Below are 26,300 nucleotides of genomic sequence, written 5' to 3'. Positions count from 1 at the left end.
CAATGCTGAAACCCATTCGTAGGCAGCTACTAAATTTGTCAGGCACGATTTTCCCTTAGTGAAGCCATGTTGGCTGTCACCAGTCACCTCTCTGTTTTCCATGTTTTATCATAGTTTCTAGTAGAATCTTTTCCACAATCTTGCCGGGCACAGAGGCGAGACTGACTGGCCTGTAGTTCCCCGGGTCTTCCTTTTTTCCCTTTTTAAAAATGGGGGTTATGTTTCCCCTATATTATGTTTCCCCATCTTCCTCTCTGACTAGTTGTCATGTTTGTTTCTTCTGGTCATGCCTCTTATTACAGGAAAGAGGACTTATTCTGGACAGTTACACTCTTTCCATGGTGAGTCTAACCACCAAGCTCACCTGAGCCCTATAAACATTAGTTTGCTGATAAGTGTTTTGGAGTGCTAAATCCTTTGCTTTGCCCTTCCCCTCCCAAAATGCATGAAGTTAATATTCGTATCATGGTTGATAAGCTTTTTTTTTTTTTCTATTTAGTAAAGTCTAAAATCATAAGGAATCGTTAGCTGTGGCACCCCAAAGGTCTAGCAAAGCTTTTTAAGTGATAACGTTGGTTCTTGATAGAAGTGTGGAGGTTATTTGACTTTTGAGGGCTCTGCTGCTTCCACGCCTACGATTTTTGTCTACTAAACTGTGCATAGATCCTTTTCCAGGCACCTAACTTTTTTAAGAAGACAGGAATGTTCAGAAATGCAACTTTGATTTTGCTAAATGCCTGGGAGCTCTGCGCCGCATAGAATATGTGCCCTGTGTATGAAGGTGAGATGCTTGAGCTAGGGTATGCCAAGTGCTTGACTGTTGCAAATTCCTGACTGTCTTGAAAACCCTATTCAGAGGCCTTTAATAGTCTACACTGCAAATATTTAAACGTCTTTAGAATTGTGTGTAATTTGCAGCTTTTTTGCCTCTAAATAGGAAGGCGATCTTCTCAGGTGTTTGGGGCATTGTTGTTGGAGACAGGGTGTTGGCCAGTATTGTCACTGAGAAGGGGACAAAATCACCAATTTCTTTTTAAAGATAAGGAAGCGCAGCCTTTGTAAGAGGACGAGAAGAGGCTTTTTCAGGTTTGGGCTTATCCTGATTTCCAGGGACATAACTGCAGAACGTGCTTGGTGACTATGATCTAAAGGGCTATTCACACTTGGAAGCTGTTACAGAATAACAGTATTCTGGAGGAAAGTGGCTGCGGAAAGAATTTTCTGTTCCTCTTGGCCTTCTTCCAAGGTGTTTTCTGGACTAAAGTGGGTAGAGACGGTATTTTTTGTATGGTTGGGAAAAAAAGACCAAGACTTTTCATCTCATGACAGTGTATAGAAAGATCCTGAGCCATTCATATGGTGGTTTGTAACACTATAATGCCTTATCCTGGCAGACAGAAAAGAAAGGACAAAGGGGTGGAAATTTTCTTTTAATCATCAGGACTTTTTTGAGGTGATAGAGTTACAGAGTAAAATGTTCCTCCTCTGTTGGTTTACTGTTTGTCTGCTCTGTAACACTAACCCACTTAAAATTTGTGCGGCTCTTTTTGAAGTTATTTTAAACACTCAGCAATGTATACAGATTTTGTAACCTTGGATAAAAGCACCTGAGTTGTGGTTTCAGTTTTGCCCTTTCAGGCATGTGGAAAGTGCCCCAGCACATTTCAAGGATTTTGAACTAGAAACTTCTTAGATATGGGTTATGGTTTCAAAGCTCAATTGATACCCTGTATGTCAAGGGAATTACATCAAGGGAATGGTTCTCTGTTTCTTTAGATATTTAATATAGATTAAAGCTTTGTGTTTGCTTAAAGGATCCCATGGACTCCTTTTGGGGTTAATTATGTTGGAATATATGCCCTGGCAATTTTGGAGAGAGCACTCTCTGCCTGACTCCCCTGGTTTTATGTCTGTGCTGAATAGTTCATCCATCAGATGCTGAGTTTAAGGAGTGGTTCATCTTCCAGTGATAGTACCTGTCCCAAGCTTTTAAACAGAGTAAGCTGAACTGCTCATCCATGTGAGACTGTAGACAGCTCAGCAGTGCGTAAAATAACTCATAACAAAAACAGAGGAAGTAGGAATTAAGAGTTGGGCAGAGGATTCTACTCCGTCTGCCCAGTATTGCAGTGGCCTGTTTTTTTCTCAAAATACAGGTGGATTGGTGAAGAATCTTGAAAAATAGTGAGTGGTAGGAAAACCTCCGTATTGTGTCAGATCACCATCATGTTTCCCATATGTCACACTAATCACTCAAGTTATTCAGAAAGTCAGGGCCCCACAAGATAATATAAATAGCTCTCCTTGTATTGAATCACTTGCAGAATGAAAGTCAAGGTACAAGACATGGGGGAAAAGGACAAAATGATAAGCTGGTGATGCAGAAGAGGTGGCAGGATTAGCGACCATTATATGGTGCTACTTTGCATGGATTAGTGAGAGAGATGTATATGTAAATTTCTGAGTAGTACAATCTTCTCCTATTATAATCAGCTACCAGAAAACAAAATTGTCAGTCGTAGTGTTGATACCAGTTCGTGGTTTTCTTTAGCTAGTTTGGCAAAGGTGAGATATAAGGAAAGGCATGAAGCTGGATAAAGTACAGACTTATTTTGCAAAGAACTTTTTCTCTATATATGCTAAAGCCTGGGCAACTCTTAGGCAAGGGTCTGTGAAAATTCTGAGGTTTTAGTTGAGAGAAAAAGAGAACAGAGAGAACATAGTAAATAGTGTAAGAAGCTAAATGTTTCACACTGTAGTTTATACGCAGAGATATCCTAATGAAGGACAGCAAACTTGGAAAAGACAAAGTTAAAGAAATCTGTGCATAGGAAGCTCCTTGCCATAATAAAATTAGAGTAACTACATAGTGTTGGAAGGAGGAGGAAGAGATTCAATGTCTGAAATTAAAGCAAATATGTGTTGTTGCCTTGTGTAAGAAACACAAATATCTAAAAGGAGACTGAAGTTTTAATACCTCCCCCTCATTTGGGTTCAGAAAAAAATGGAGACTGTTCCACAATAGTTAGGAAGTTCCTTGTACCTTACTTTGAACGACATGATAGGCATGTTCCAAAGGATGACAGACAGTTAATATTGTGCAAGTATTAAAAAAAGAAAAAGTAATAATGCCTCTCAAACATTGGTTCTGGATTTTATGATATGTAAAGTTTTTATGAGTGACTCTGCAAAACAGTTTGTATTATTTCCGTCAGTTTGCAAGGAAAGGTGGTTTGCAATACAAAGTGGAGCTTTGTATTTCATTATTTTCTATCTGCAAAAAGGACTTATAATCACATTTAATTGTGAGCCTTAAATTATTTTTCATAAGAAAGATGACAGCGAGCTCACATAACATTCCAAGATTTTGTACTCATTGCATGCTTCGGAAACTTACTGAATTCTTCATATATGCAGCCTTACGTTTCAGGTTTTTTGGTGTACCTTAATAAATGAATGTGTATTTGTTATAAACTAAGGTATTCAAAAGTAATCTGTATGTTTTTTTGAATTCTACTGATTGGCTAAAGGTTTCTTTCTGATTCTATTTCAGATGCATCCACTCGGACTGTGTAATAGCAATGATGAGGAAGACCTATATGAATATGGCTGGGTAGGAGTGGTGAAACTGGAACAGCCAGAGTTGGAGCCTAAGCCATGCCTCACTGTCTTAGGAAAGGTAAGGGGGTAGTCTGGGGTAAATGCCACATGTAACTGTTTCTTGGAAGGGTTAGTTCCTTTCTGAGAAAAATCAGCAAGAAATAAACCAAGAGAAAACTCCCTTTACTCTACAAAATAGTCCTGTTTTGCCTGTTTTCACACTAGATGCTTTAGGGAAAGATAATTCATAACAGTTGATAGAGATGGTGGTGGGGAGCTGAGCGCACACATTCCCTTTTTGAGCTCTGTAGGAACCTAACAAAGACTATTGCAAAAATGGCTGTTTAGCAGAAGCAGTATTGGAGTAAAACTAGGGTGAACTGCAAGTGTGATGCTAACTCCATCAAAGGAAGCCTCTTATCAAAAGCAGTCAAAATGAAAGCATTTCATTGGTTTTCCTTAGGTACAATTTTCTCGGAAGACAGATTAACTTCCTTTTTGGGGGGAAGAGGAGTCTTCAACCCTAGAAGAGATTTCTTTGCTTTAATTGCAGGCTAGATATCTGTAATAACAAGTGAATCTTATTGTATTGGTCAAAGAAATAAAAATTTTCATCTTGCTGGAATCTCCCTGTGGAATACGGCCTCTGGAATCTAAATTCCTTGCAAAACATTCCCCTTTGTTTTATGGGGTGAAGTCAGTAAGATATCATTACTGCTGCCAGATATGCTAAAAAGGAAAGCAGAAAAAAGCTGTCCTTTTTTGTTCTCAGCTTAGAATTTTTGAGGATTGAGGTTATTGTATGTTGACATTTGAAGTCTGGAGTAGTTGGAAGTGTGTTAAAGAGCATAGGCCACAAGTTCTACCAGTAACTGAGTAGCTGAAAACGCATAAAATCTCTGACATTCATCCTGAAATCCAGCTGGCTCAGGTTGCTGAGACTTTGGTAGGATAGTATGGTGACTTCAGGTGAGCAGTGGAAATGTAGTATATCAGGCAGAAAATGAAATCCTAGGTTGACATTTTGTAGGTAAAACTTGTCTCTGTATATTTATAAACAAAACTTCTAAAATCCCCACATTTCAAAGGAAATAGAAAACCATCTGCTTGTCTAAAATTTGCTGCAGGTTTAGCTTGTCGTACATGGTGAGAAACATCTTTCTAAGAAGTGACTGCCCTTTCTATTGAATACAATTTTTTTTCTGGCTTGGAATACTGTGTTTTGTTTCACAGAAATTCCAGCTGATCCTTCTTTGCTCTTAGGAGGATAAAATCTGAGGATAACGTCTTGTGAGGATAGGAATTAGAGAAGATTGGGTACTGAAAGATGCATAGTAATCCATAAGTAAACTCCAGGAGTAAGTTGAGTCTTGGGGAAAGCCATTTAAGGAAGGAATCTGTTCAGTCCCATCTGTCAGGCTCTTGAAAGTAGGTGTGTGAAATCGATGAAGAAAGTGGAAACCATAGATATCCTGCACAATGTTAGAAATATTTTCTGACATAGTGACATTGCTTGCCTGACCCACTGCTATGCACCCAAATCCCGCTATGTCCTCTATACTCCCCATGTCCCTGAAGCCACATTGATCTCTAGAATGAGTACACCTCAGTATCTGCTGATCCTAGCTTCCTGAAGCTTGGCCTGCTGAACAGCAGACCTTGGCTTTGCTTCAGGAGCTCTGAAGCATCTGCTTTGATGCATAATGATGGTGATGTGACTCCTGCATCCTGCATACGGTGTGTCCAGAGAGTTTGGGCACAATGTTTCCTGTGTATCAGTTGATGTGCAGTAATTTTAACAGGTGAAAAAAGACTGGCCAAGGTTCTAGGCCATACTTGCTTCTCAGTAACTGCAATGCAGCTCCTCGTTCTGTATTTTCATGTTGCCATTTCATGTTGCCTTCTCTTCCTGAAATATTTGTTCCCTATTTCATGCTTGCTGCTGTAGTTTCTCCTCTCCATCTTTTCTCTGCAACCCTTCTGCTCAGTCTTCCCTATGCTCAAGTTACGTCCTGATTTAGAAGGACTTCTCAGAATTCTTGAAATATTGTTGAGTGCAGATAGCAGCAGGAGCATCAGCCATGAGCTTCTTGCAGGTCTGTCAATTAAGTCAGCCTGGTTATCTTACCAGTGGGAACAAATTGCATTGCGATTGTCTGGGTCTCTGAAAAGTTCATTTTCCATGCAGTTTGGTGCAAATGGCTACATGAGTATTCTGTTTGGCCTGTAAACTGTTTTGCCTGGGTAAGTATCAAACCTGCTGCATGTGTATATGTGTCTTTTTCTGGTTGTTTTTAGGATTGGCAGCTGTTTGACTTAAAAGAAAACATGAAAGGGAAAGAGAAAGGGAGGGGGAGAGGGAGAGGAGAACAAGAGAGGAGAGAGGGGGAGGGAGGGGAGGGAAAAGGAGTGGAAAAATGGAATGAAAAGAAAAAAAAGTCAAGGCAAGGAAAGGAGAAGGGCAAGGAACGGAAAGGGGAAAGGAAAGGAGAGGGGAAAAGGAAAATGAAAAAGGAAAAGAAAATAAGATGGGGGAGGGGTGGCCTTGAACAGGGAAGGGAAATGGAACTTCTTCCATTTAGAGAAGAAGGAAGAAATCAAGGAGTGCAAGCCTACTGTTTGTTCCTCATTTAGTTTGATTTATCCTGCCGCCAAGGTGGCTTGTCCCTGCACTGTTTGATCTTCCAGGCAGATTCTGTGTTTGCCTTTCCGTAGAGTTGTGGTAAGCTCTTGCTTTTCCAAAATTCTGTACAGTAGGCCTGCCCAACTGCAACATCTATTGCGGAGATAGAATCATAGAATGCTTTGGGTTGGAAGGGACCTTTAGAGGTCATGTAGCCCGACCCCCCTGCAGTGAGCAGGGACAGCTTTAACCAGATCAGGTTGCTCAGAGCCCCATCCAACCTGACCTGGAATGTTTCTAGGGATGGGGCCTGCACCACTTCTCTGGGCAACCTGTTCCAGTGCTTGACCACCCTCATTGTAAAAAATTCTTTCTTATGTCTAGTCTAAATCTATTCTTCTTTAGTTTAAATCCATTACTCCTTGTCCTGTCACAACAGGCCTTGTTAAAAAGGTTGTCCCCATCCTTCCTATAGGCCCTCTTTAAGCACTGAAAGGCCGCAATAAGGTCTCCTCACAGCCTTCTCCAGGCTGAACAACCCCAACTCTCTCAGCCTGTCCTTGTAGGAGAGGTGCTCCAGCCCTCGGATCATTTTTGTGGCCCTTTAATGTGGATGTTACAAGATGCACGGCTGATGCAACATATCAGAAACATACTGGTCTCTTGGATATAGGAAGTGTTGCATTTCAGCTTTGGTGGTATTGCTGATACCCAGATATTATGCAAGTGAGATAAATGGCAAAGCAACCCCTTATTACACAGACATCTGCATGAATGACTCAGGTGGGTAATAGTAAGACTTCACTGAAAGTGAATATTCTTACCTCCTTAAAGGTGTAGTAGGGTGCATAAAATTTGGTATATAGGGCATTGGAACTTCTAGCCCACAGGAATTCTGCTTTGTCTCATGAAGTCTGACTGTGTGATCAATTACACCTCCTGCTGGAAGCATATATATCTCCCTTTTTCAGTTCCCATTTATTTCCTAATGCTGGAATTACCATTGGGATCTTCTAGTATCTATTCTTAGATCTTAATTCCATTAGAAGCCATTCTGTGAAATGAAAGCCAAATCTTGTATGTTGGGAAGGTGATGCGGTTCGATCGATTTGACCTATTGAGTTGGTAGTAGGAATAAAGTTGGTGCCAAGAAGGTGAGAGAAGTTAAGGACTTGCTTTCTTTTAAAACTGTCATGGGCATAATTGAAAGTCTGCCTCAACAATTTACAGCAAAATGAAGAGACTGTGCCAGGGCAGTTGTCTGTGTATGCACTTCCCTTTCCAGCTTATGGCACATGTGGGCACTTCTGTTTCATTTGGACACTTTTCACTGAGAAAGCTAGTTTGAGTATCCTTATCTCTGCTATGAACTAAGAGGATACACATGGAGAGTTATCCTGGCTCAGCTGACAATTACTTTGTCCATCTTTCTTACATACATAAGGAATGAATAACCTTGTCAGCTTAAGTCTATCATAAATGAATGTGTTTAAAAGCTCCGACTAACTCAAACCATGGAAGAATTTCTAAGTCCTGTTTTAAGGGAGCCAATTTAAACTTGTTTCACTAAAACTGGTGAACATTTGTGTTGAGTAATATAGTAGTAGAAGCGAAAAGATTGTTGCTTGTGTCTGTATGGTGGAATGCATGCATATATGAAGGAATAAATTGTGAGGGTTTGTTTAGTTTACTAGTAAAGGAAAAGAAAGAAAATAGAGATGATATTGTGGAAAGTTTGGAATATTGTGAAGTAGAATGTAGAGACTATTTAAAAGCTGTTTGTAGAGCTAAATTCCATGATGCACAATCTGGTACAAAGATGTATGGTGTTATTCTTATTGTTGTTTTTAGTTGTTGTGGTCTTTTTTGATTTGGGGTGTCTTGGGGTTTGGGGGTTTTTGTTTTGGTTTGGTTTGGGGTTTTTTGTTTTGGTTTTAGTAAACCCTTGGTCTGTGTTTTCAGAAGCTTCACTCCACTTGTTTATCCATGTGCTAAATGGGATTGGTAGCTGTACAGAATTTAATGTGTCCATTTCCATATAGATTTTTTAATTGCTCATCCTTCTTAGTCAGATTTATATGGTGTAATGGAAATGAAAGAGTTTAAAAAAATGTATCTCCTGTTAAGAGTGTCCGTGAAAACTGGACCCTGATTGGGAAAGGGGTGTGTGTGGCAGCTGTGATTTAACATCGCCTTTGATCACAGTGCAGCCCTGTTTGAGGCAATGCTGCATGCAGGCAAAGCAAAAGCCTGGGTTTTACTGATCTCATGAGCTCCTGAATAGGGCTAGAAGGGGAATGACAGAGGAAGAAGAAAGCTTTGGAAATGAAAAGGAAACCCCGTGAACCCGACCAGCATTATTGGCTGGATTTGCCTACCAGGGAGCCGCTCAGTTTCTGCCAGGCTAATTCTGCTCCAACTTCTCTCCCCCACACCCCCGACCCCACCTCCCCCTCTCTCTTTCCTTCTTTCAGACTTTTTTTGTTTTTGAGGCATGGCTGTAGTAACTTGGTTCTCAGGCTGGGAACCCACTGAGCTGTTGCCATGGTCACTGGGAAGCTCTTCGTGCCATGTGCTTCAAAGGGAACCTTTCCCCTCCTGGAATTCCTGCCTTCTCTGCATACAGCACAATGAGACTCCTTCTCCTCTGCCTGCCGGCGCACGTGCTGCAGCAGTGTAACTTTGCTCTGAAGGAAGGGAAAAGCAGTGTTGCCTGCAATACCTGTTGCATGCCTGCATCCATGGTATTGTGACGGCAGTACCTGCATGTGTCCTGCACATTCCAACATGCAGCCCCCCCTTGCTCTTCCCCCACCCCAGCCATTTTTGAAGCAAATGACATCTGTCAAGACAGTGAAATACAACCCAGCAATGCCATTGGATTTTTTAATTTCAGTACAGGATAGGTAGAAAATGCCAAAGACTTGCTTAAAAGTAGCACTTCTTCCACTTCTGCAGACTTGAAAGTGCACAGGGAAGGATTTTGTTCTTGTTTCTCTTCCAGAGACTGCTGAAGGGACTCTTCTGTATTAATAGGATGTGTGTATTTGAGGATGTGCATCTGAGTAGAACCTAACAAAGAGAGGATGTCCTAGTTACTACAGCTTCCCATTTTCTTCAGATCAAAAGAATCTGTAATACGAGGAAATTCCTAACGGTTCTTCCAGTATCCATTCACTTCTTTTCTCTCTTTTAAGAGTTTGTTTACAAAAATATTTACACAGATACTAACTAGAAGAAGCTCTTGTTTTGCCACATCGTCATTGTGATTATACTACTTAGGTTGGGGCCAAAATCATCACAACTTGAGTCTGCATTAAACAGTCTAACTGTGATTCCTAACCTTTTGTCTAACAATTTAGTTTAAATCTAAAGATTCTTATAAGGTAGTCAAACGAGAAATCATGGGGCTATGTTGGTAGTTAAGTTCCTGAATAAGGAGTGATCTGTTCTAAGACTTGAGGAACAAGAGGGCCTGTGGGTAGTCAATTTTAATCCTTTTCTTTTGGAGTTACTTTCAGTAATAAAAAAAGAAAGGCAAATTAAACAAAATCAACTTACACCTTTGTATTAACAGCCTAAGTTAAGCATGCAGTTATACGTACAAATTAGAACTGCAGTGACTATATAAGCATACCTTTTGTTTCTGTATAACATTAATAGTTTTATATACAGTTTGGATAATTTCCTGTAGAAATTGATTCAGTTCAGTTGTAGAAATGCATATGGAATTTAGGCAAACGCTCTTCCATGCTGAACTTTTTCAGAAATTAGGACTGAGGTATGCAGTAGATTAAGATCTAAAAATAATGAGACATGCCTAAAACCATTGATCAATGTTTCCAAAACCTTGCGTGTTCAGATACTCTCAACTGCTAGTGACAGCCTCAGTAACCCACCCTGTGATGGGTCCTGTGCTACATTCAGTAGAAGATACTGTCACTTTAGAACTTCTTACATCCATTGAAGTAGCTGACATTCCACTTGTGGTATCTGTTCCACAATTTGGGGACCTTTGTTGCCTTCTGTTTGTCAGCCCATGCTGCTTCTTTGTAAACAGCATCTAAAAAGCATTTGGAATTCATTTTGAGGCAGCAGTCTCAAAATTTACAGCCAAAATTAATTGGTCTGTCTGAAGAGTAATAGTATGGGTGACTTATAAGCTGGCTGGTTGGTTTGTTTGTTGGTTGGTTTGTTTATTTCACTTTGTGGCTACATGAAGGTTTGTGTTGGCAGGGTAGTGTCCAGTGGAGGTAGGAACAAGTAAGAGGAGGAGGGTAAAGGGACTGCTCTTTCTGATGGCAATGCTGACCTAAATGCATGTCAAACTACAGATTGAGAAAAGTTGTTCAGCAGTAGAAGTTAATATTGGTTGTTCTGAACTCCGAGACATTCTGTGTTAAGAAGGAAGTTGTTATGAAGCAGAAGAGAAGTTTCTTGAATGAGACTAGACTCCTTTGGCTGTGGATAGATCTACATTGCACATGCCAAACATGCCAAAACTCTGATCAAAACACAAAATACATTGTTTATCAATCCCATTGTTTTGTAATGAAAAAAGACTATGCATTTTGAGGGGGAAAAATAGCATCCTGGCTAGTGTTAAAGACTCTGAGCTTCTGAATCAGTCATGTTCTTTAATAGTCTCCATTAACTTTGCATTTAAATTTTTCATTTCCATGGTCTGTTGTCTTAGCGCTGCCTTTAGAGTTATTACAGTTAACTGTGAAAGAAGTAGTATATATAATTGTAATCCCTGCCATGCATGTGTTTTTCTTACCGTATTTGTTCTGAAGAATATATTGAGACACAGAGAGAGAATTACCATTTTCCTGAAGCACCAAAGAAGAACATAAGCGCTGTAATACAGTACTGGTTGTTTCTTGTTATTCCCCACTTCATTATCATTTATAAGGTCCAGGACACCTGAAATGTTAACGTCCATTTTAAACAACGATAAAACATCTTTAAAAAATTATATTTGAAGCGATGCTGTTACTTGTGCAAATATTTTTTATGTCATTTATCTTTTGACATTCTTGTTTCTTACTTCCCCAGTGCTAACAGTGTGATCAGACCTCTACAGCATATAGACATAATGATTTCTGGAGTTCTAACAACATTGCATAGATGAAGTCAGAAGAGGGGATAATAATGGCTTTTCAGGAAGAAGCTGGATTTTCATAATGACAGACAGAAATAGTCTTCATAATCTTCCTGATGTGTGTGTATTTTACACACAAGTGTGTATTTTTGAACAACAACAAAAAAAATCACATAAAGCGAAATGCTTTTGCCAAAAGCCCAGTGTATTTCTGCTTCCCATCTCCTTGCCTCTTCTTCCTACCCCCACAGACCATACTCTGACAACCAGCCTATTTTAACAGATTAAAAAAGGGATTTGAATGGGAAAGGAAAAGGAAGAAATATTGCATGTAAGAGTGTTTGGCTGCAGAGAACATGGGGACGTGACATGAAGCAGCAGTCTCATCACTATAGTTGAAGTCTTCAGTTCATATGTAGCTTTCTCATGTCTTTCCTCTTTAAATCCTCTCATTCCATGACTACTTTCCACCTTAATTTCAGCAGTCCCTTTGAGGAGAGAAGGGAAAGGTTGAGCACAGGTAAGAGAACTGACAAGCAAGCCAGTTAAATTCTGGAGACAGAGGAAAGGTTTATGTTGTGCATGGATCGTATGGTGAAAGATGTGAAAGAGATGGTTCAAAGCCAAAGGGGGGTAGTGCTCAAAGGACTGGACAAGCAAGGGCTGAATCAGGTTATGCAGTTCAGAAGAAGTAGATCTATCAGGTTTTAATTCATGGGTGGTGGTGGGCCCTTTCCGTTGGCAACTAGTGCCAGCAATCTGTTATTGTATTATTTTACTAACTTCCTTTTTGTGTTCGCTGGGCAATTATGAAAAGCAACAGCTATTCATGAAGAAAGGCTGTCTCTTATGTTTCTCCCTCTGGGCACTCCTTAGATTTGCTATTGTTGGATTGATTACTTTAAATAAATGTCCACTTTCAGAGCTGAGTCCTTAGCAGTCCCCACCACTATCTTCGCTCCTTTCCAACCAACTGTGGAACACAGCTGCTTCCCCCTTAAGCTAAAGGAGCAGCTGTTGTTGCACAACATGTGTTACTGGAGTCTTTGCTCAGTCAGAACTCCCAGTAAATTAATGGAAGTCCAGGCTGAGTAAAGACTAAGGAACAATTTCTTAAGATATGTCCCACATACAAATAATAATAATATGTAAATATATACATACACCGCATATGTAAATGTTTTATGTCTCTTAAGTTTTTGGACCCTCATGATTCTATGTGCCTTGTGAGCCTCTCAAACCTTGAGAGATATTTTTATTTTACATGCAGAATCTACCTATTTCTCTAACAGGAGAAATGCACAATGGCAGACATGTTGGAAGAACTACAGAAATGGAGTTTGAAGCAGAAAAGTGAGTGGGCAAGTAAGTGCAGCTATGTTGGAGTACAGAAATGAGCACAAAAGAAGGCTGGCAAGCAGAACCAGATAAATGGATCAGAAAGTGAAGAAAATAAGGAGCAGATATGGAGGCAGGGAATGGAATTATTTAGGACTTCACAGATGAGTGACACGCCTAATTTTGGTGCGCTAAGAGACAGAAGGCTTTGAAAGAAATTGGAGAACTGGGGAATGTAACCAGAGCTGCATCAGAGGGACTCCGATATTCAGAGTAAAAGATGGGCAGATACAATCAGTAGTGGTAGAAAATACTGGATCATAAGAAATTGCAGACATAAAGTGGGAATGTTTTGCAATTATTTTCACGGGATTGAAAGGAAGGAAAGAGAAAATATAACGCAAATTGTGCTTTGTATTATACTCCTTTGAGATAATTTGCCAGAAGCTGTTTTTCTGCTCTAAACATTTTGTCTTCATGATGGCCAGGTGGATATTATCTAGAGGTGCCTGTTTGGATGACATGATGATTTAATGTTTGTACTAAGTTCCAGGAATCAACTCCAAATGAGTCAAGTGATCATACTGTGAACTCAAAATTAGTATGAACTGGGATTTTTGGCCAATGTAGGGAGCACTGACCACATAATTTGCAATTCTAACAGGTTATTTCTTGAAGATTGGAGCTAGACATATTTGTGGTATGAATTCTCTAAACAGATTAGGTATATATTATCAATATTTGCATAGCTGTTGCCTTAGAATTGCTCAATATAGATATGAAACGCACACCAAAACTATTAAAAATATCAAAAGCATGTATGTATTCTAGTGCATTAATGTCTCAGTTGTTGGCCCATTGGCGTTTTGTTCAATTGGTAAGCCAAGAGAATATATCACAGACATTTAATTTTTCAAAATGCTCAAAGAACTTGGTCAGCTTTGGATAGGAAAAAAGATGGACCCTCAGCCCCAAGGATCCAAATAGTGAGCTTTTAAGAGGGGGGTGGGGAAGGCATTTGCGAAGAGTACAGAATGCATAGACTCTTGAGTCCATGAACAGTGTTGAAACTCCCAGAGGGTCCGTTCAGCTGACTCTAAGGGACTAATGAGCCAGCCTGGCTGTTTATGGGCTGTGGTTAACCTCTTGCAAGTTAGGATTTCCTGTCGCCAGCAATGAGCTGTGACCGCCAGCACCACAGTGTTAATGATGAGGTAGGGGCTGATGAATGGCCGGACTCCAGACAGCAGCCCTCACTGGCAAAGAATCAAGTGGCTAGAGGGGGAAAATCATTGATGTCTACAAGAGAAATAATGCAAGCTCCAGAACCTATAATTCCCATGTTTAAAAAAAGAAAGGGAGAAAGAAACTGGGGACAAATTCAAACCAAGTGAAGCTTTTATCTCTGCATTCTGAATAGAAGATTGTTCTTCAGCAAAACTGGCTGCAAAAGCCAGGCCAGTTAAAACAATATGCAGGCTGCTTGCCTCCAAGTAACCAGAAATTGTTGGCTCAGAGTAGCCTGCTCTGAGGAGCCAACCTGCTGGGAGACGTTATCCAAGCAACGGCCTGAATGTAATTCCTCCCGCTGTGGAATGGCTCTTTGGCAAATGAAGACCCTAATTAGAGATGGAAGGGTTTCTATTTTGTTTTTCTTTAATCCTTACCCTGAGGCCTGTGCAATACAGCCATGTCTCTGCTTGTGTGCAGAGAAGTTTCCAGTTTCCCTTTGTAACAAAAATCCTCCACCTTTTTTATTCTTTTTTTCCACTTCTTTCTCTCCCTCTTTCTCTCTTTCTTCCCCCCACCCCCCCGCCCCAAGAATCAACAAACTAACAACAAGGGCCCACCACAGTTTGGAACCTTGAAACTAATCTAATCCAAAACCAAGGATCACTGTCCATGTCATCTTATATTAGCCAGCCCATGGAAAGTTGCTAGCTAAACTGGAATACTGGCCCACCATGCATCTCTTTACTACTGAACTTACTACCCAAGCTTATTCTTCTAGGGGAGAGGGAGAGGGAGAGGGAGAAGGAGGATCTCACTGAATCAGCAGTATTCTACTGGATACCAAGGGAATTTTACATGCCTGTGTTGATTCAGGAAGATTGCAGTCCCTGATTGGGGGTTACATGCATATTCTGTAGTCTTGGATGCAGATGCTTATCCTTGACAGAGAGGACAGAATCTCCAGGGGAATGTGCTACAGTATTTTAACTCTAATATGTGTAGAAGTGGAAATATTTTTTCTGCTTGGCAACTCACCTTGGTATACATGATGTCCATCTGAACATACTCTCACATACTGCATGCATGCTCTTAATAACCTTGCGAAGAGCATTGCATTTTCTGTCACTGTTGAGACTTGGATATACTGTTTCATCACCTCAGATGATGATTGTGTGATGTGAAATGTCCTTGTTTACAGTAGATATCAACCTATGGATGAAGTCCAGTTGCTTGAGGATGAGACTAAGCTAAACAGATGATACTAAGCAGAAGACACAGTAAATTTTTATTCCTGTCACAGTTTCTTACATTTGAAAACAGGTATATACCCAAAATTGGCCCAAATCACTCCTTATTTTTCATGCTTAGTTATGCTTGCTTTCATTTCTTCTCAGCACTTTTGGTGGGCTGTGGTCATATTCATATCTTGTCTTACCTTCCAGATAGAGGATAGCAGTATGATATCAATGAGCACAAAGGTCTTCAGCCTTTCAAATAATTTTTGGTTAATTTAGATGTGTCAGTATATCTTGGATAGACTACTGTAAATGGCTCAGACCTGTTCTATACTCTTTACATAATTTCACACAGGCTGAATCTGTTTGAAGTTTCTCCTCTTCCTAAAATACTTAAATATTTACCTAAAGCTGTGGGTTGGGAACCATGGCTCAAAACTGTTGTTTTGTTGAAAAGAACTTTCTGCAATAAGGTGAAGCTTGTTTCTCAGGAGGATTGAACATCCCCATTGAATTGACTGAGATTGGATAGAATTCCTGCAGGACTTACAATTTTTGAAAGTTTTGCCATCTCCCATTCTAAATGCTAGACATAATTCTTGTAATTCTTTGTTTTCCTTTTTGATGTATATACATACCAATTTATAATTTCCAGGTAGTTTCCTATTAGAGCACATGCCTTGTGTATCTGAGATAGGAGGAACTTTGGTACATTCTATTTACACAGCTTGGGTACTATAGGGGTGGCTTCTTACAGTGGTGTCTGGGTTAATAGTTCCTTTAATTCACAACTCCTCCAACACCTTCCCATATCTGTTTTTAATGATTTCTCTCAGCACCACAGCATGCTTGTATGTATGTTTAGATAATTATCTTAGGTCTAGTTCACTGTTTCTAGTTCATCTACTTTCAGTACACCTTCAGTGCAAAGGTAAAGTTAAGAATTATCTGGGATGGCTGTAGTGGTATTTTATAGTATATGCTTCTTTAGTACATAATTTCCAAAATATACTCATCTTGTGACCATTATATTTTGGAGGTGACTGTATATAGGAATTCTGTTGCCCTGAAAAAGCTTGAAGTGTTATAAAATGTAGCAGCATTTCTGTGTAACACCATCAGTTGCCATGAATGCTTCCAGCTACTTCTTGCTGAGCGTGCTAGGTTCTCTGTTAATATGTTATCTAGGTCAAGACCTCAGTCCCCTCCTGTGCTGTCTTCCAGTGCTCACCCTTCTCGCTGTGACTGTGCCTTCTCATAGTGACAACACTGCTGGCCCACAGAATGGTGTGTGATAGCAGAGGGCAGGGTTTTGGGAATGGAATCCCATGACTCCGAAATGTGTCACGAGATTTGCAACCAGGAGGCTTTCCTGTGTTCAGGATGAAATAAATGGCTTTTTCATGTTGTTTTTACTTGGTCTAGACTCAGAACTGATCACAGTGTTTCTCCCTAACCCCAGAAAAGAGATACACTTGTTTTTTTGTTTTTTTCTTCCTCTTTTTAACTGAGAGCCTCTCAGTACTGAGTGGTATGGATCACATTGGTATATATTGTTGATGTGATTACATACTGCCTGAAGTGATATTTTTCTTAAACTAGAAGTACATAGTTTTTTAAGGTTGTAAATTTTTTTACAGAGAAGTACCTTGGTTTTTAATTGTGATTATATTTTTAAATTTAAAAATACTGCTTTGCACTTTCTATTGCTATACTTCTTAACTGATAAAGCAACTGTCATAATGCCATATAATGCAGTATGTATAGGGCACATGTATAAAACATATCCCAAAGTGCCAGAGAAGTTGAGTTGAGTATTCCAGTCAGGAACAGGTTTTATGCTGGTCTGATACTCAGGCATTTGACTATCTTGTTGTGATATTCTTTGATTTCAGACAGAAATCTGGAAGTTCCTTTTTTGTTACCTCAGAAAATGTTTGAAATGGCATCCTGCTTATGCTTGGCTTAACTTAAGTTTCTGGAATTACTGGGGAATTGTACATTAACAGGGCTGAGGCATCAGTTGGTTAATTTGTAACTTCTGCTGTTTGCAAAGTAGATGATGTCCTTTTCTCCTTCTTCCTCTCCCTGCAGAACTGGCCTGTGGCCTGGCTTTTTAGCTCCAGTGGTGGTTCAAGGGGCAAGGTATTTTTGGTGATTGACTGAGCCTGATAGCAGTGTAGGAGAGAGATAGAGGATGCCTGTATTGTTCAGATGTTGTTGTCTGTATTCTCTGCAGCTCTGAGAAGAAAAAGAGGTTTTGCAGTTTAACAGTTGTAATGAAAAGGTGTATTTGACATAATGCTGTGGGGTTTGTGCAAGATTCTCAGTGGTAAGCAGAGTGCAGCAAACTGTTTCACTGGAGTGTCTTTGCCTGTGGCTGATGTTCCATGCATTTGCAAGTACAATTGTGAGTCTGTGCTAGAAATGCGCAGCATTAGCATTATTCTGCTGATGAGATAACATTACATTTTCTTTTCCCCAACAGTACCTGCTACTAACTGAATATATTATGGATAGTCAAATGTCAATAGGAAACACGCATCCTTGCTTACTTTAGCAGATAGTGTTCCAGATGTATTTTCAAAATCATCTGACTAGTAATATCCACTGTAGCTGACATTTTAGCAGCCAACATAGTGGTGGTCTTAAACATACTGACAGATTTTGCTGAGCTGTTTTTTGGCTTTTTTTTTTTTCCTCCTCTTTAATGGGATGTCTCTTTTGTGCCCAATTATGGGGAGGAGCATCTAAAGTGTTCCAGTGAAGAGTACTTTCGTTTTTGCAGTAGTAAGTATAGTGCTGAAAGCCTGCTGTGCTGTGATAGGGAATCAAGGTGGAAAGAATTTTCTGAAATCTGTGTGTGTCTTGGTCCGGATCGGAGATTACACTTGGCTTGAAGAGAGAACCTTTATCCCAAGCAGAAGTCACAATCATATCAAAAAACAGGTTTGGATTTTATTGCCTAGCTTCATGTGATGCCATTTCTGACATACTGAAAATCTAATGCTGCCATCCATAGAATGGGGTTGCAGTTCATACCCACTGCTCAGTTTAACAGGGTAACTTCTGAAGAAGTTAAGGGCTTTGAGAGCATCGGGGTCAGAATGCCATTCAGCTGACTGAAATGGCAACATCTCCTTATCCAGACCTACAGATTCATCATGCATTTTATGTAGGAACCAGTGGTCTCTTTGTCATCTATAGAACCTCCTGGGTTTGTCCGTACTTAACTGAAGACTCCTTAAAACTCAAGAGGCTCTGCAGAAGTTAAACCCTGATAATGTAGGCTCCTGATGCTTATTTCAGCACCACAGTTGTCCTCTGCTAATAGAACAAAATCAAATGAGGACAAGTCTGCAGACGGCAACTAGAAAAGCCCATATTCTAGAACCTGGTACTGCATTTTCTGTATCATAGCTCTGGTAATATTGTCTACATCTTTGTGGTCTCACTTGATCTTGATATGGAGAAAACAGGTGCAAATCACTTGGTTTGTGAGCGCTAAAAATTATTGGAACAGGTTTTGCTACTTTGAGTCTGCTCAAGAGAAGACCATGACCACTGAATTGCTATATTTTTAGTGAAATATTGCAGATGGAAACCTCATCCCTTCAGCTCTGTTCCCTAGCAGTCAAGATTGTTGAAATTCTTGACCTGCCTTTCCACAGCAATAAAGCAAGACACTGGACCTTTTCATTGAAAATCATGTTCCTTGGAGTCATGGAGTATGCAAGTTGCTTGCTACTGAGTGTTGCTTATACGTTACCAATATGCTATGTGAGAGGCTGACCACTTATTTCAGAGGACCAAAGACAGCTGATGAAAGAATTATCTATAAAAAAGTCTCCACTCTGCTTGCATAATCCCACCCTTTTGGCAGGTTAATGACCACTAACTCCACAATGTGGGGAGTTCTGACATGGATTATTGGATCTGATGGGTTGCGTTAAACAGAAAATATGCCTCAAGTTCAATGATTTTTAGTTCATAGAGAAATTGAGGGGGAAAACCTCAAAAACTGACAGAGGGAATGCAAGTTTGGTGAGGCTGGCTCAGTTCTCAGCTGAATAAGGATGTATAAATCAATTTTCTTGACTAGTCTGTTCCACAATATCTGCACAGAGTTAGAGCAACCCAGTTACTGTATTTTCTGCCCCAAAAAGCATGAGATGCATTGAAAAAAAGAAAAAGGAGAAGGGAAGGGAAGAGGAAAAAGCCACAGTTATACCTATTGGAGCTGTGCTGTTTCCCTCAGTTCTGACTGAAAGCAGTATTTTGCTTTTGGGATCCACAGGACTGTCTTCTGCATACTGGATCCTTACTCTTCTGCTTCCTGTCTCGTTCATTTTGGAGGACCAGCTAATAGTACATGCTGGCACCTGATGGAAGAGAGTTGGGATAGTTTTCTAAAAGCAGTTTACTGGGAGCTGTACTGGTTACCACCTAAACCATTGCCCAATCTCCCCCTCTTTATAATTTTCTTAACCCAGAGAATAAATCAACTCCCTCATGTACCATATACCATAGTTATAATTAATATTGTTATTTACAGTGCACTAAGTTCCAAGAAGAGAATTCCTAGAGTTGGATGAAGAATCCAACCAATCCAGGAAGCTAATCCAGGAAGGCAGATACATAGTTCTTCGTGTAAGAGCATTTGTGAGAACATAGTGTTAGAACAGCAGGATATATCTGTGGGTTTACATTGGCAGCCAATACTTTTAAAGCATCTTTTTCTCCCTTTAGTCTGTCAGTTTTATCTAGGATGTTAACTTAAAAAAAAAAAAAAAAGAAGTATATTTATAAATAGTAATCTGACTCTACCAATAGCCATTTTCAACAGAAGGTATTGAGTTACTGTCTTAATAAATGTGTAATGCATTACTGTGTTGATGTAAATGGCAGAGCTAAAAGTGATTAATGAACTTTGATTTCCCCACTTATGGTTCCAAGCCTCAGTCCTTCTCTCATCTGTAATTTATTCACTCTCTGCTACCCATTAGATTAGTGTCATGTCCTCATATGTAAATACAGCTGTATATTGTGAGGGAATTCTAACTCTGGCAAAAGAAATAAATGTACTGAATAAAGGCTAATGTTGTTGGGATGATTTTTCTCTTTAACGGGGACCTTGTTAAGCAGCTTTTTTTCTTATGTTGGTTTCTCCACTGTTGCGTAACTGACATACTAATTGGAGTGAGGCCATACTAGAAAGCAGAGGAGGAGATGCTTGCAGCGTTTGTATCTGCAAGCATGTAAGGTGCTTCTAGATGTCAACAAGTGGCTGACCTTCTTACTGTTTTGGTTGTTGCTGTCCTACCTGGTTTGAATGAGTGAGAGGAAGCAGTGCACCTGTTTAATAATCATCTGGTCCCTCCAGTTGAAAGTTTGCCTCATCAAGGAAGTTGTTGCTTCCTGATTGTATTCATCTGGCCCGCGGGAAGGGAGTGCAGAGCTCTTCAAATCTTTCTGGTGTCCTTTGAGGTAATAACTAAAATTTCCTCAGGCCTGGAGATGTGAAGAGATACTTTCCTCACATTTCTGTCATATGCGTTTCCTCTCATCCTCTCTAGATTACAGGGTCTAGTAAATTCTTCCACATTTTAATCTGAGGCAATATTTGCTATACATCTTATTGGTAATGGTTATCAACAGTGAGTTCATAACAAGTAGGTGTCTAAAATGCACTCTAAAGTAACTTTTCATCAGGCTTCTCCATGAGCTATGACAATCTTTGTACAAATTAAAACACTACAGAAACATAGATGAAGCCAATATTATGTATTGCAATAAAAATCCTTTTAAAATATGTAATGAACACAATGTATCCTTCTGTTTACATTTTTCTTTGAGTATAAAGTAGCCAAATGTATTCTTCATCAGAGGGCTTCTGATAAAGTCCTAGGCTGGTGATGTTTAAGGAATTGAGGAAGGGCAAATTCAAAGGTGGGTTTTCTATCCCCGATCATTTTAGTTACTTTAGAGGTGCCTATGTCCAACATTCAACTAGAGAAGATAGTCAAATGTCTACCAGGTGTTTGAATGAAGTCTAGCAAATGGTGGATCTCTTTTTAATGCTCATTTACAAAGAAAAACTTAAGGTGTCATCTGAAAAGATTCCTGAAGTGGCTGAAACTCTTAACAATAGTGACAGTCAAGGTGCACGTTATCCATATTTTATGATACAGACAAGTACAAATATTTGCTGGTTATTTTAACAGCATTCTTCATGAGCTTGATTGCCTTCATCTGCTGTTGTCATCTTCTACCCTACTGACCAGATGATTTAATCCAAGTGATAATCTTAAATAATAAAGTTTACTGTAAAGGGTTAGCAAAATAAACAGTCCAAAAGAAACAGACCTTTTTGTGTTTTCTCTGCAGTCCCTTAGTCATGACTGGGGGACTACTAGACTCTCCCCAGGCACAACTTGCACATACCTAGGAAGGTGGGGGTATGTTTCAGGGTACATATTCCTTTCTCTCTGCACCAGGGATACCTTTTGTGCATCCTTTGATGGTACTATTTCATCCTAAGAGATTCAGTTCCATTTTACAGCCCTGGACTTGGTGCATTTAGGGCAGAATCATTCACTGCTTTCTTGCATTTTATTCTGGTCTGCGTGTTTTGATCAAATCTGTAGATTGAACAAGGACAGTGAGATTGACATAGCAATGATCTGTATTCTTCCGGTCATGCTGCAGTATGAGGTCTAATAGGTTTAAGTAGAGCCCCTAGACACTTGTCTGTCTTGTCCTTTTTATTTTCAGCCTACTCACACTAGCTATTATGTTTAGTTTTGTAGTATCGTTAATGCACAAGACAGTAGATTTTTGAAGCTTGGGGTTTTTTTGGCTTTCTAAGGGGAAACACTACTAACTTGCTTGATTGTTCCATGCCTGGGTTATGATTAACTGAAATGTCTTTGAACCACTTCTAAGCTGTTGTATACTATGTCAGAGACAAAGAAGAAAAAATCCAATAGAAACTGCTGTGAAGACTTGAAAATATTAATTTTAAATGGCACTAATATTAAAAAGAAAAAACTGGTAGTTACTATTAATTCTGTTACCAAGAAGAATAGGGATTTATCTGCAGTTCTGAGCTAAGCTGATTTTGCATGTACTTTCAGGGGGTAAAAAACCACAAGACTTGAAACCAATACACAAAAATGGTACTTCAAATGGAACCTGAATCTGTATACAAGTAAAACCAGTACACAAGAAAAGGTTAGAATGGATACTGGGATACAGCTTCTAGCATTTGCTGCTGCGGTAGTTGCAATATATTGCTGCAAAGTGTTCAGTGCAGTTATGGACTGAAATTCTCTGCACTTCATTTACTGCTTTTCTTACTCCAGATTGCTAGGATAAATTTTAAATACAAATATTATTCCTCATCAGGTGGTTTGCTCTGCCTATATCACCGGTCCATAATGTTATCATGCTGTAAATGAACCTCTTCCTGTTTTGTTGCTGTTTCAGCAGTTCTAAAGATTTATTCTTCCCCTCTAATTGTGCAGTATAGGCTACTTCTGCATGGCCAGTCTGTTATCTACATCCACTGAAAATGCTTGTTCTTGCTCTGTCTTCTCTTTGGCCCCTGTGCTTCTGGCAATATTATAGCTGCATTTATTGGGGCACTCTGAAACAGGCCTGTGAAAGGAATTTGCAAAAGTTACCGCTGCTCAGAAGATCTGAAAACCAGAACTGGAGATTTTTTTCCTCCTTCTGTAAGTGTCCAGACCTGTGAGGCCTTTCTCAGCGCACTGTCATCAGTATTGATGGGGCCTAAAGATGGGGCTAATACATGGAAAAGGAAACCTAACTTAATCAGAGTTATCTCTGAATTCATACAATGAGCAATATGAGATTCAGGCTGTGATTGTCTTAGTTTCCTCATCTGGGGAGCACACAGTCAGGGAGCTGGTTAGAGTTCATATAGGAAAAGAGGGCTGCCATGTGAACAGCATGAACCTTCTTCATATTGCAGGGATTACCACGTATGATGATGACAAGAGATTCATACAGGAGTCCTTGGTTTTGTAACAAATTTCCACATTTGGAACGTCATTCCTAAAAATGAAAGAAGAAACTGAGGAGATTGCTCTTTTTTTTTCAGCTGTATACTGCCAGATTTTTGTTAGGTCTCCCTTGCTGACCAGCTGTGTTCTACCAGAAATAGTTTGAGAGGGTTTTTTTTTAAGTAAGGCAGTTCCCAACCACAGCACTTAGACATGGTAGCATAGGTTGCAAGTGCAAACCATTGTTATTTTTACACCATCATTACATGTAACACAAGGAGGAAATGCCAGTAACAGTCAGTTGCCCCCTGTAAAAAAATGTATCTCCCTTCCACAAAAATTACAGTAATTTCACACAGTGAGTTAAGGTGCTTGTCAAATAAGATGCCAGGTGACTTGTCTCTATCCTATAAAGACCTATTTATATTTAACCTATATGTTTGCACTTAGGGACAAAAGAATTTTTGAATTGCCAATACAGGGCTTGTTGAAGATTGTTGCCGTTTCCAGCCCTGCTTCTAGGACCAAGGCATGCTTAGTGCTCTCTACATCAGTGTTTTTGCACAATTGAGCCCTATGTTTCTGCCTGTCAGGCATTTAGTTAGCTGCTGATCTACACGGAACATGTATAACTTCCCTGGAACTCCAGCTAGGATGTGGGAGCACTTTACAGAAAAAGTGAAAGTTACGATGGTGGTGCTTGCATGTAGCGGCCATGTAGAGTGAACAGGTCAGAGCCCATTGCTCTGCAGTAGCGTAGGCTTTCACACTCTGAATGCAAAGGACTGGGAGGTTGTTGTCACTGTGAACAGAGAGTGATCATTTGACTTACTAAAAGGGGGGTTACCAATTTTTTGTTTTGTTTTTTTTTATTACTCTTTACAAAAAAGGAAGAATACTGCTGTGTACTGATAGTCATTGATTTTAAACCACAGAAGACAAATAATCTCAGGAAGGGATATGCCTGGCACCTTTACTGCTTTCTGTCAATCGCATGGGAATTGAATGGAGGAGATGCCTGTTTGTTTGGCACGGGTATCATAAGGGTTAAAGCACGTACCAGTACAACTTGTTGTTTTCTCCCCTCTTCCCCCGCCCCCCCCCCCCATCCAATGCGTGTCTTTATTTTGAATTTAGGTTTTGGCCACTTTGCTCAGAAAAATTATTTAGGGGCAGTCTTTAAATGCTGAATAGCCCCACACGACAAAGTCACATGCCTATTATAGACTGGCATTATTTTAAGCGGGACTTACATTGCGGTGTTATTTCGAGCTGTCCCGATTACTGAGTGGTGGACAGGATATTTTCAAAGACGTTTTGGCTTTAACTATCCTACAGCTTTCTGGGGGGTGAGGGAGGAGGGGGCGGTGGCAGCCAGGCTTTCCAGGCGGCCCCCCCCCGAGCCGACCGGCCTTCCGAGGCGGGCAGCGGGGCCGCCAGCCCCAGGTGCGCTCGGGGCCCCCCGGCTGCCATCTTGAACCGAAGGGAAGGAGGTGAATGCCAGACGAAGAGCAAGCGGCTGCGCTCAGGCCCCAGCCTGCTCGCACTCGTTTGCTCCTCAACAAAGTGCAGTGGTTTTAAAAACGAGCTCGAGGAGGGGGGGAGGAAGGGGGAGCGGCAGGCTGTGGTGTGTTTGCGGCTGCTCTCTGATCTCTTGCCAGCGAAACCTGGAAGGTCAGGCGGGCTGCCGCCAAGCCGCGGAGCCGGAGCCCCGGCAGCGCCGGAGCGGGCTCCATGGAGCGCGCCGCCGCGGCACCCACCTTCCCCGCCGCTCCCCGCGGGCTGCCTGCCTGCTGCTGCCGCCGCGCAGGGTGCCCGGGGGCCGCCCCGGAACCGGCCTCCGCCGCCGGGGTCCCGTTGGGCGAAGCCCCCGTAGCCCCCCGCGCCTGCAGGGGCCGCGGCGAGAGCCTGGCGCGCGTTCCCACACAGCTCTTTCTTTGGGATCGGGATTTAAACCCTAGCGGGGGCGGGGGGGGAGGGGAAGGGGAATAAAAACTAAAAAATCCGTGTTTCCCAGTTCTCCCAACGGCTGCCGGGCGCCCCTCGCGCCCCGGGCGGGACGTCACTTCCGGGGCTGGGGCGGGGGCGGTTTGCGCTGGGCCGCGGCGGGGCCGCGGGGAGGGGGGCGGCGAGGCCGCGGCACGGCCACGAGCGGGGAGCGGGAGCGGGAGCCGCCGCCGCCGGTGGAGGACGGCCCGGTCCTTCCCTTGCTTGGGGCCTGGCGCACGCCGCTGGCGGCCGTCGGCCGGGGTTACACCAGCTCAGCAAGTTTGCAGGAGGGGGGAGGCGGCGGACGGTCCTGCCCGCTTGCCGTTCTCTTCTCCAGCAGGATTTTTGAACTCGGTGCTTTTCGTCTCTTAACACCTGGTTTTGCAATACAAAGTAAGGAGTGCAGGTGGCATCTTGGTGGTGGAAACTTAATGAATTGCTCACTCGGTGTGTTCACAAAATTCGGGTTTTTTTTCTGAACCAAGTTGCAAAATATCTTTAAAAATACCTTCAGAGATCAAAGTGCCTTGCTTGTTGACTGACCGTCCTGAAAGAACAGTCTAAATGGCCGGAAGAGTGCTACGGGCGCTGCATGTCTGCGAAAGGTGCCTGGGAAACCTGGGTGAGCTTTCACCTCGGGGCCACTGCAGTGGAGAACGTGTAGCAGATTCCTTTTAACTTTTCCTCCCCAAGAGCTATTAGTGATTAGCCAGCTGTGCTGACTTCAAAGGGGACAAATACCTGCTGGGCTGAGAAAGAGACCCCATTTGGGAGCTGGCTTCCCTCATGCACTGTCTGATGGGCTTGGTTGATGTAAAATAAAAACAAAATGTGAGAATAGAGCCAAGAAAGTGACCTGTGGGTGTTCAAACTACCATCTCTGCACTGGCCAACATTCTTGGAAAACACTAAGTGATATTTCATAATTTGTCACTTCAATATGTTTCTTTTATATCTCAATTTAAGTTCAGGTTCTGCTAGTCTCTATGAAGAGCTGGTGTCCTCTTGTTTGGTACTGTGATGGTGATAGCTGTCACCACTTGGAGAAATAGTTACTTGCATTCTGCATCCCACAAAGGCGGTCACAGCTTTGAAAAGTTACTGGGAATGTTTGCTCTGTGGAGCCATTGAACAGCATGTGAACAGAACAT

General features: G+C 41.2%; 1 protein-coding gene across 1 annotated transcript in view; it reads left to right on the top strand.

Annotated features, from left to right (window-relative positions):
* Positions 1-3,553: 3,553 nt before the first annotated feature.
* The window catches only part of ZNRF3 (zinc and ring finger 3), a 35,731-nt gene continuing 12,984 nt past the window's right edge, over positions 3,554-26,300 (top strand). Inside the window, exon 1 of the mRNA XM_075718989.1 lies at positions 3,554-3,679. Within this exon, the coding sequence (XP_075575104.1) occupies positions 3,554-3,679 (126 nt within the window). The remainder of the gene's footprint in view (positions 3,680-26,300) is intronic.

The sequence above is a fragment of the Pelecanus crispus genome, chromosome 11 (genome assembly GCF_030463565.1).
Source record: "Pelecanus crispus isolate bPelCri1 chromosome 11, bPelCri1.pri, whole genome shotgun sequence".
Taxonomy (NCBI): domain Eukaryota; kingdom Metazoa; phylum Chordata; class Aves; order Pelecaniformes; family Pelecanidae; genus Pelecanus; species Pelecanus crispus.
Note: the sequence above shows the minus strand (reverse complement) of the source record. Positions and strands in the feature narration are given on the sequence as shown.